Below are 11,475 nucleotides of genomic sequence, written 5' to 3'. Positions count from 1 at the left end.
AGCAAGAACTAGATGGGCACTGTTAAGGAGTATGGATTTCAACTGCAAGCAACATAGATGCATCTTGACTTTTCAGGTAGGAGCCAGAATGGGGACGGAAACTACTCATAGGATGAGCCTGGTGACAGAGAGAAAAAGTAAGAGTGAGTTAAGAAGGGCAGAAGAGGTCTGCCCTATTCAAAGATTCCTGAGAAGCAAGACCTAAGACTGAAGATTCTTACGTAAGTGATTCACTATGTAGATGTGTTCTCGGGAGTGTGAAGTAAAACAACAGGTCAGGGTAATAAACTAGGTAAAGATGTAGTTTCAGGAGAAGACCGGTCTTAGCCTAATCCCACGTGAACCTCTGGAGCCTGAACTATACGTAGCAGTGGTCTCCAGGCTCTCATCCCCACCAGTCACTGCTTGTCAGCATCGTTTCCAGGTTTGGAGAGGTATCTCCCCTAGGATAAGGCAAGCCTTCAGAACCAGATGTAGACCCTTCACTGGTAAAGATGCATCAGCTTGGTAAAGGGGATCGTCAGGGCATACATACCCCCCTCCCCCTAAGTATCACACCAAGATTGTAAACTTTCAAAATAATAACCATTATTACTCTTCTCACATTTAATGCACAACTAGTGATTTTTAAGGCTGGTGACTACTGAGCATGGGATTTTACATTTTCACTACAAATGTTCAACTTCCGTAGGTCAAGAACAGGGTTATCTTCTTCTTTGTGCCCTCCACAATGCCAGGGGCTGTGCTAAGCATATAGGAACTTTTCACACTTCAAAACAGTAATACTGAACAGTAATAGGTTGAGTTGAAACTTTAAAAAAAATTTGTATTGCACAAAAGCTGGACTAAAGACAAATTATTACCTGGTTTTGTAACTCCAGTTCCATCTTTTGTTGACTAGTCCTGGCACTATGCAGACAAATGGCCAGAAGGGCTTCCAAAAGGCGTATGCTCTGAAGTGAGCTCTCACTGTCTTGGCTTGGAAATCCTTTTGCTTTCTCAGGAGTAGCTTCCATAGCTGAAATGTGTTCCACATGTGTGGGAGAAATAGGCTGTGACTCTGATTTGCTCAAACCATCAGCATTCTCTATTAGGCTTCTCAGTTCTGGTACTGTGGGATCACTTTTTACCGCCAAAGATAATAAATCTTCCTCTATAGCTATTTCAGAGTGAGACGTTCTGTTTAAATCTTGGCTTTCATTCATATTGTTACCTTCCTCCTTTTTCTCTTGCCTCTCACCATAGTTTCTGAATACTTTCTGTATTAGCATAAATATTAATTTATGGCACACTTGGAAGCCACCAAGCCTACAAAATTGCTTCTGGAAGACTGAACTCAGCATGTAGATCCAGCGGCACGTTGACCAAATGTCTGCTGCTTGGTGCATGTGTTCAGGGGAAGGCAAGGCCAGGCTCTCCAGAGATAAGGATGGCAGCATATGACTCAGAGGTTCACTTGCTGTACTGTCATAGCCGGAAGTATCTTCTGAGTCATTGGCAGAATCCCGATCAGATTCGGCTTCTTTACTCACGCATAAAAATGCCACACAGAGAAACAGGTTTATTGTGTTGATATGAACATCCTGGTTCACAGTCCTCCATTTCTTTGGATAAGCATCTTTGAGGTCAGTGTAAAACTTGCTGAGACTCTGAGGAGAATCTGAATAAACTTGCTGGTTATGGAAAGGTGTACCTACATTTGAAGATGATGGCACCTTCTGCTCATTGTCTAGCCCATCAGGACCTGGAATTGAAGTATCTTTTTGCTGTTCTCCTAGGCTGATTATCAGAGTTTCAAAGGCTTTTAGGGAATGACTTCGAATACCATCTAAGTAATTTAATTCAATTATTTGGCTTACTCCATTACAATTTAAAAACAAATCTCTTATTACCCTGTGGGAGAAAAAAATATGAAAGCGTTTACAGATAGCATTAGCACTTACAGATATGTACTTAACACACCATTACTGCTTGTAGACTAAACACTACATAATTTGATTCATCAATTATTTAGCTAAAGTTCTGACTTAGAATCTCTAATTACTTTTCACACCCTTCTTTGAATATTGCCTAATATATGAATGATCTTTTTAAATTACATGCTTTAAAAGCTAAATCAATTTAAGGAAAAACATTTTTCTCCAAATGGTACATTCTACTAAATATTAAATGCCAAAAGTACCATGACAGGTTTTCCAGATTGATTAATTCGTGACTTTTTGCTGGCCTTAGATCTGTACTCAGAGAGAAAAAGAACCAAATCCCAGAGCTGCAAGTGATGATCAGCTCAGTCTCTGACTCATGGAACGCCAGGTCGTTGAGATTCTAGTAATAACTTTAATATAAATCAGCTCGGTGATTTCTAGTTCTTATTTCACAAAGATCCAGGTTACCCATAAATATTCCCAGGAGTTACAAAATTTTCTAATCAAATTCAGTATTCGGTTTTATTTAAACAAATAATATCTGAATTAAAAATATATACATTATAAGGTATTGATTTAATATTAAGGTTTTAAGATAATTGTACTAATATGGACAAATAATGCCACAAATGAAGAGGTTGATTTGTTTTAATGTAAGTTTTTTAAAAGGTGATGTACTTATTTGAAAGGGCAGATTACTTATCAAAAGCAATTTTTAAAAAGATTACATTTTTAATTTAACCATTACAATATTTAGAAACTCATTGGTGGAATTACAGGTTATCATAATCTTACTGTTGCTTATTTGTATTTCTAATTTTTCTACATCTATTTCTTAGATAAGAAAATATAGAATATTTTAAAAATCATCCCCTTAGTTCTTCTGCCTCAATACATAATTATTTCACATATGTACATATTTTACATAGTTATAAATAAGTGTATCACATTGCACACTTAAAATTGTTACCTGTAAATTATTAAAAACAGTTTCTCAAATTCCAACATAATCTTCATAAGCATTATTTCTAATGGCTAAAACTAATGTTCCAACAAGTAAGTAAAACAAAACCTTGCCTGCTGTTGAACGTAAGTGTTGCTTCCCCTTTTTCCTCTCAAAACATATTTTAATACTTGTTTTTTCCACTAGGAAATTAAAATCAATTGTTCTATCCTCTCCTCTATAATCATCCAGTAAAAACACAGAGAAACACAGACAGACATATAGACATCAACAGTAAATAGAGATTGATGGAGACATACAGGTGGCTAAAAACATTTCTTTTCTGACAATGGAAGATCTGAAAATATGATGTTTTGGTTATTATATCAAAATTAGATCCTAGAAAAGTAAAAAAAGTAAAGTGTCTTAGTAATGATGAAGCCCTGGAGTTACTAAGAGTAGAAGTTCAAATGCATACACTTTATCACACACTCAAAATATCTGATCAAAACACATACACATACAAACCTGGACTTAAGCAGGATAGGAAGAGTTTTTAGGTAAATCTGAAGCACTTCCTGAAGCAAACTTTGGTTGTGATGGATACGTACATGAGTTCGAGCTGCAGTAATGCTTTGGTGTTGACAATGACGCGCTAATTCAACTGCTCTTTGGAGCATGGGATTAAATATAAAATTATATAATTTCCACTGTACAACTACATTGCCTTTCTGAATTAAATTGCAAATGTGGTTGGCAATCTGTAGGCTATGCAATCTGTCTTCTTGAAAAACAAAATTCTGATAAGCCTCTAAAGCATCCCATTTCCATAATAAATCTTCAGACCCATTGCTGGGCAGGATCCCTTGGAATCTGTAATAAGGACTGGACAAATTTGATGAAGGTTCGGTGTCACGTGAGTTTTCCTGCAATGTTTCTTCTAATTTGGTCAACTGGTCAGCGTCAACTGTACAAATATTGCAAGCTGCCTTCTTAATTTTTTGAGATAACTCTGCTCCTCCCAATTGGTCCAAGATAAGTCTGGTAATAATATTCAATATGTGCTGCTGAAAGTTTTTTAGTGCTGGCAATTGAAAAGCATGGAGCAAAGGAATGATTACAGATTTTGGATCCATACAACAGCATATTCCAACGCTACGCACACCAGACAGAATCTGGACACAAGTACTGCTCAAGGACACCTGTTGCAGCAGACGCAAGCACTGATGAGCACACACTGCGATGCAACAGCACCGTTCGGGGTAGTAAACATCGCCCTCTGCAGTCTCTTCAAATGGGTTTTTTGAAATCTGGTTTTTAAAAGCTGAAACCAGAAGACCAGAGAGATCTCTGTGATGATGCATAAAGTGAGAATATTCGCAGCGTCTGTGCCTTTTTCTTGTACAAACTGAGTGATGAAGTTGTTCTGATTTCACTTTTTTGACAGTGCTAATTATTTTCATGACACCATTTATTAAGGCTTTCAAATGTTCTGCGGCCTCAGTAGGGACACCATCTCTTAAAGCTAGCCATTCCATTTGAAGAACTGTTGTTTCAAATAAATTAAATCCATGATGTTGAATGAATTCTTGAACCAAATCCATGGCTTGACTGAAGTAGAAGGGATTAGAAGCTGCACTTTGAAGACAACAGATTAGAATCTGTAGAATTCCTTCCAGAAGCTCGGGCAATAGAAGGGCTCTATGACGATATTTTGAAAACACAAAATCTTCCCGAATCTCCTGTAGTGTTTTCTTTTGTCTTGGTGCAAAGGGATCAGATTGCTTTTCCAAGCAAGTTCTAATTTTTAAAGTTGCCCTAAGTAACTCAGTTAAGTTTTTCCTAAGACTTTCTGGCATCATCTCTGCAGCAATAATATCTATTGACATAAGGTGCAGCACTGTTCGAAACAGCATCCTTTGAATCAAAGCCACGGGTTCTTCAGTCCAGCCTGCAGAAACCACTTGATTCTCCAAACTGTCATTTAGATGACAGCAATCTCCAAAGCCTGCTAGGAATTCTGTCAATGTTGGCACGACACTAGCTGCTAGTGCAGAATTATGATTCAAAGTAATGTCAAACTTACAAACTTTCTCTAATAAAGATAACAAAACATAGCATAAGTCAAATGGAGAATTGTTCATGTTATTGATAATAGACAACGCGGCTGGCTCACTTAAAACGTCCGAGTTTGACTCCTGTCTTGGAATAACCTCTCTGGAATTTTCTAAAGCCATAGTATCAGGAGTCGTCTGTTCTTTGGTTACGGAATGGTCAACTTTTGCTCTTAAGTGGTCTTCTGTAGAAGACTGGGTTGAGTAATGCTGTATCAAATGGGACCTCCTATGTTTATTTGTTGTTACACTTTTTTCATCTGAATTGGCTTCTGAATCTGATGTGGAGAGCTGGGTCTTTCTTGCATCTCGTATAGAGTAGCGATGGGTGATTTTACGCGGGCGTCTGCTTTTTTGAGAAATGTTTACTTTTGTAGAAACCTGACCAGATGGAATGCTTCCTTCTAAATATAAACTGTCCTGAGTAGATCGCTGTGAGCTTGCATCCCTTTCCTTGGTCGGAATGATATCAACTGAGAACGGTAGATTAAAATCTAATAAAAAAAAGAGAAAAACTTAGAATTTCTCAATATATTTAAAAATTCAGTTGCTATCAATGATTATTTCCTAATTTATTATCTATTTCTGGAGTTTATCTTCAAAATACTTTTGTTTTCTTTAAAGTTATTTGTTGGACAATGAATGTACAAATGCGCTTTACACAATTGATATGTGTATGGATTGTGATAAGAGTTGTATGAGCCCCTAATAAAATGATTTTTAAAAATAAATAAATAAAGTTATTTGTTATGTTTCTGGGTCAATTTTCTTCCACATATGTACTCTCGCTCTAAACAGTAAGAAAACAAAATCCAAACTCACTGCCATCCACTGTGACTGCAGCTTGCAGTGAGCCTAGAGGACAGAAGTGAACTGCCCATGTGGGTTTCCCAGACTGTGACTCGCTGGGAATAGAAGGTCTCAGCTTTCTCCAGCAGAGAGGCTGATGCTCTCAAACTGCTGACCTTCCAGTGGGTCACCTACTATGCCACCAGGCTCCAGGCTCTAAACAAAAGGTGGCATTAACTCAAAGAATATAAGACGATTTGGGAAACAACTATGAAAAAGAGAACTAGGAAGGTAAATCTGATTTATATGATAGATTGCCTTCTAACTCTAATGTAAAAGGATCTTTAGATGATCTGCTGTTTACTGCTGTTAGCACTGTTATTTATATCATTTTACAGATCTCTTCCAATAGTGTCACTAAGTAAGTTACAGATGTAAGTTATAGTTTCAAACACAGTGTGTGTGTGTATACAGTGATATACATATACTATCACTTAAAAACTTTAAGTTCTTCAAAATTACTTAAAAGTCATCCAAATGACTCTAAATGTCCCCAAAAAAATGAGGTTAGAAGAATACCTTCAAAATATTTCGTGAGCAGTGTATGCCATATGGCATACATATGTATGACATACATATATATATGCCAGAGGCACCACTGCCCTCCTCAGTGCCTAAAACAGGGCCTGGCACTATTTCTTGGGGGAAGAATGAATCCTCTTCACTAACTAAGAAGATACTGAAATTGGTCTTTCCATGTGCAAATATATGTATCCATATATTTATATATTTCAGAAACATTTAAGATCGATGTACTTAATAATATATATAATACACATTAATATATAGAGTTATCTTTTCAAATTTAGATATTTACAATATATATTGGCCTCCTTTCAAACCCACTGAGGTTGAGTCGATGCCTCAAGGCTACCCTATAGGACAGACGAAATATTTGATAAACTCCACTAATATGAAGTGACTTCCAAAAGATTGTGGGAAATGGAAGTAAAAGATAATGGAATTTTTCTACAAACTTTTTAAAGTCCCCTCATGTATTCTGTTCTGAATGTGAAGTTGCAGTCATCTTTCAGGCAGAAGTCTCTTTTAAATTAGATTTTTCCTCCCAAAGGGATTTTGATAAAGCAAGCATCATGATAAAGGAAAGAAACATACCTGTTGCCTTTTCTTCTCGAACAGGGATCTTCCACACCAGGGGCAGGAGTGACAGAAGCAGAGTAAGGAGTTCTTCTCTACATGTTAATGCCTGGATTAGAAACAAGTCTTTCATGTACTGAGAATATGAGACATACCAATTCTTAACGTCTTATTTTAAACTGAGCCCAAAGTCCTTGTTCTTCAGCAGCTGTATTTGAGAAGCTAAGAATCAATGGGCCTATTTTACATCCAATTAAAGCTGTGAGACTTTTTAATTTATACTTTTTCAATTACACAAGAATGTAAGAGGATTTGATGGTATTTAGCATGTTTTTGATGATGTTTCTAAAAATAGCTGTTATTATCACCACCAGGCACACTGAGAGAATTCCTCACCTACAAAAGAACAAATTCACTACGTGAAAATGAACAACTAAGCTCTAGTCTCCAGCAACATAGCATGAAGTAACTAGGAAATGTAAAGTCTTCATGCACTTAAATGTAAAACTCAGATCACACAACTTTTAAAGGAAAATTGATTATAATATATATTGGAGAGGGGAAAAAACTAATTAGTGAAAGTAATCCATGAATTTTTACTGACTGCACACTGTGGTCACCAAAATTACTATCTTACTATTTAGGGAAGTTATGATCTTCTCACTGGGTACATAAAATACACATACACAATTAAAGAACAATAGAAGGTGTGTGGCATGAGTAAGCATCCAGGTATGATACAGGCACTCGGTTTAGGAGTTCAGAATATAATCATTATTAGTTTAAAAATGTGGACATAGGACTTGGGCTCGAGCTACAATTAGATGATACCCATGCATAGATGGAGACTTAAGAACAAAATGAATCCCTCACACCCGTCAACGCAAAGAGATGAGGGTGGTACAGTTAGAAAGGCCTGTAAGCACTGTATCAGGACAGAACTGCGAGGTGGAGAGGGAGAGGAGCAGACAGGTCAGTGGCAGGGCAACACTGCAACTATAAGAATCCAGCTGAGAGATGATGAGGGTCTGAAGTGCTCTGCCTAAAGAGGGAACGATCAAAACCCAAATTCACTGCTGCCAATTCAATTCCAACTCTTAACAACTCTACAGAACAGATCAAACTTCTCCATATAGTTTCAAAGGGAAGCAAATGGTCTATCCTTCTCCCATAAGTGACTGGTGGCTTTGAACTGCCAACCTTTCAGTTAGAAACCCAATATCTAACCCGTTGCACACCCAGGATTCCTTATAGTAGGGGGGAGACAAGAGCCGGCAAAAGTTCATGTAAAAATGCATTATCCTTTAAGTCCTTTTCCATGACCTTTTTTGAAGCCCCCTCACATAAGGTAAAATTGAAAAAACTTGAAGCTGATTATCTATAGGACATAAAGGAGCAAAAAAAGCTGATCTATGGGGATTCAGATTTCTAGGTTATGATGCACTAAGACAGGGAACTTGGGGCTTTCTGAAGTGCCCAACTAATATTGATCCCATGCATGACGTAATGAAGCATACCTGATCTTGAGCTATCCCTGAGATTAGTTGTAGAGACCCAGGATTTTCAGTGGCTGATTTCTACAGGTAAATCAACAAGTCTTTCGTCCTAATTATCGGTCTGGAAGTTGTACTGAAACAGTTGGACATTATAACAACATGCAAGCCTCCAGTAACGGCTGAGTGGTGGCTGTAGCCTAGGTGTATTGGCTTAGGTGGCTGGAATCTTCTCGGTGGCATCTAAAAACAACAATGTCTGATACACAGTTGGTGTTCAATACACCTTTACTGAATTAATGGCTTTAAATTCTTGATGCAAAATAAAAAGAGCATAATTCCCACTTGGTTTACTTCTAAATTAATAAGACTAAAAAGATATCCAGATAAGATTTCCACATATAGTTCACACAGTGTATACCTCAACGTTTTATGATACCAGGAAAACTGCTCATGATCTTATAAAAATGTATACAATTTTACACATGCCATCCAGTAAGAGTCCTCTTAATCTGAGTCTGTGTAATAGATTTAGAAGATGAACTAATAAAAAAAGAATTTTTGTTCAGAGAAGCTTGCAGAAACCTCAAGGGTCTGTGAGAACTGCTACAGACAAACTATCCTTAAAAGACCATTTATCCCTTGGCGTGCAGCAGTACACTGGCAAATCATCAGTGTGCTGCCAGCCAGCATTCCTTCCTCCTGCCCTCTGCTGACCCCACTGCCAGGGTCTGGAACATCTCTCATTTCTCCCACTTCCTAAGGGTTCCCATACTACCTTTAAGGCACCATCTCTTCTATAGGGCTTTTCCCACCACACCAAATCAAGGTTACTGTCCTCCCTCTCGGGACTTCTGAATTCTCTTTATTTCATGTCTGTTGTCCCGTTTCATGAGGTTGTATTCTTAGAAACCCTGGACTATTCAGGTTTTATTTTCGTTCCCTCCAATACAATTGCTGTCCTGAGAAGGGAACGGTTCTCTACTTCACAGTATACTACCACTATCGCTAACATGATTCTTGTCAGAGCAGTGCTCTGACCTCTGGACCTATAACTTTTAGGGTATCTTCTACTCATGTTTAGTGCTCAAGAAACGACATATGCAAGTCTGTCCTTTTCTAAGTCTTCACATCTTTTCCTTTCAGTGTGGACATGCTAGCAAACCAGAACTTCCATCTCTCTGCTTCAAATCAAGTTCTAGTTTTATTTTCCATTGTCTTAAATACATACACAGTATCCAAGGACTCGGGGTGGGAGGATGTCCTCCTGGCATCCATCAGATGGATGCCATAAACAGATCCATCCCTAGGGCTATTCCTAGACTGCCAGACCTACAGAAATTTTCAATATCATACCACTCTTCAGTTAGTAATTGTATTTTTATGTCTCCCCTTCTACAGTAAATATTACTGTTTTATACTTCTTTAAATTTGCTATAGCAATAATAAGTAGTGAAATCACTCTCAGTCATGTAGTTATTTTTTCCACTCAGCTCCAGAAACATATTTTAAGTTCATACTAGTTACCAGTTACTAGTTACCTTTTTGTAACTCTATTAATTAAATTGGATTTTATATTAATTGTCTATCCCAGCCATGTAGAACTAACAGTGGCAGGATGAGAAAAAAGGGCAATTAAGCCACAGGCAAAGGGCTCAAATACCAAATGAGAACAATGTCTAGGAAGCTGCAAAGGTGGATGGTAGTAGATAAGTGAGGTTCACGGGCTTCTGACTGCATGCTAAGAAACTCTGACCACATGCTGAATGTGAAAAGAAGTTTCTGAAATTATTTTAATTAGTATGGTCCCATTCCCAATTCTGTAGTCCCACTTGTAACCCTGAGGTACTGATCTGCAACCAATTATATTTCTGTGATAATTTCCTTTGCCCTGCAATGTCTTTTATTTTTCTAACTAGTTTATTTCTTAAAAAGAAAAACAAAAACAGTTTTATCGGCACTTCATCCACATATCATACAATTCAATAGTTCAACTATATCAAGATGAACTGTACAATCTTTAGCACAATCAATTTTAGAACATTTTCTTTTTCCCCATGTAACCCCCCCCACCCCGATTTTGGTTAAAAAATATACACAACAAAACATTGACCAATTCAACAACATCTACATGTATAATTTAGTACCATTGATTACCGTATATATTCGTGTATAATCCGAGTTTTTCAGCACATTTTAAATGCAGTTTTTGTGGTCAAATTTGGTGCCTTGGCTCATCTTCTGGTCAACTTATACTTGAGTATTTACTTCATGTTGTACAACCATTATTGTTATATCTCTCCAAATTGTTCCACCTTCATTAAAATGAACTCAATGCCTCCTGAGCAAAAACTCTCCCTCTTTCACCATGGGAACCATAGGTCATGTTTCTCAGCAAACTCGGAGATGCCATTATGACTTTGTGTTAATGATCTCCTGCATTCAGATGATGCTCTTTGTCTTGTCTTTTCTGGTTTAAGACTTAATGATAAATGGTCTCTTTAAATTATATTTGAGATTTTGGGTCAACTTTGTACCCTAAAACAGTATACACATATACATGAAGTGGTCTTCATTAATACTATAAATAGAGTCTATTTTTATTTGCTTGCTGTTCACAGTTACAGGAAACTTTATCTTCTATTCTATAATATGCTGAACACATTATTTCAAACTGCTTTCTAGATGATAGTCTGGACTTTTCTGCACTTATCACTTAAAATATTATATTTTGATTGTTTCACCTTTCCCACATTTAGCATTTATTAATTTATATTCCATTCTACTATTGCATATTTTTTTAAAAACAGGATAATATATCAAAAAGTAATAAAGAGTTATTATGATATTTGTCCTGTTGTAAAGCTCTTTCTTAAAAATATTAATTCTTTTACTCTTTGCCATACAAAGGAAGCCCTCTATTTTGAATTTAGTTTCAGAATCATTTTAAAGAATACCAAATCTGATCAAATGTCATTCACATTATAATGTGCAAATTATGCTAATGTTTTTGTTGGATTAGACCAGAGGTGAGGCACACTGTTTCTATAAAG

General features: G+C 36.9%; 1 protein-coding gene across 1 annotated transcript in view; it reads right to left on the bottom strand.

Moving 5' to 3' along the window:
- LYST (lysosomal trafficking regulator) overlaps positions 1-11,475 on the bottom strand; it is a 258,721-nt gene that overhangs the window by 191,499 nt on the left and 55,747 nt on the right. The window contains exons 4-6 of the mRNA XM_045298212.1: positions 6,948-7,038; positions 3,397-5,476; positions 864-1,893 (exon numbers count right to left, since the gene is read on the bottom strand). Coding sequence (XP_045154147.1) covers positions 864-1,893; positions 3,397-5,476; positions 6,948-7,038 — 3,201 coding nt within the window. The remainder of the gene's footprint in view (positions 1-863; positions 1,894-3,396; positions 5,477-6,947; positions 7,039-11,475) is intronic.

The sequence above is a fragment of the Echinops telfairi genome, unplaced genomic scaffold, assembly GCF_000313985.2.
Source record: "Echinops telfairi isolate 266 unplaced genomic scaffold, ASM31398v2 ScPeMD7_7424;HRSCAF=8462, whole genome shotgun sequence".
Classification (NCBI taxonomy): domain Eukaryota; kingdom Metazoa; phylum Chordata; class Mammalia; order Afrosoricida; family Tenrecidae; genus Echinops; species Echinops telfairi.
This window is presented reverse-complemented; position numbering and strand designations above follow the sequence as displayed.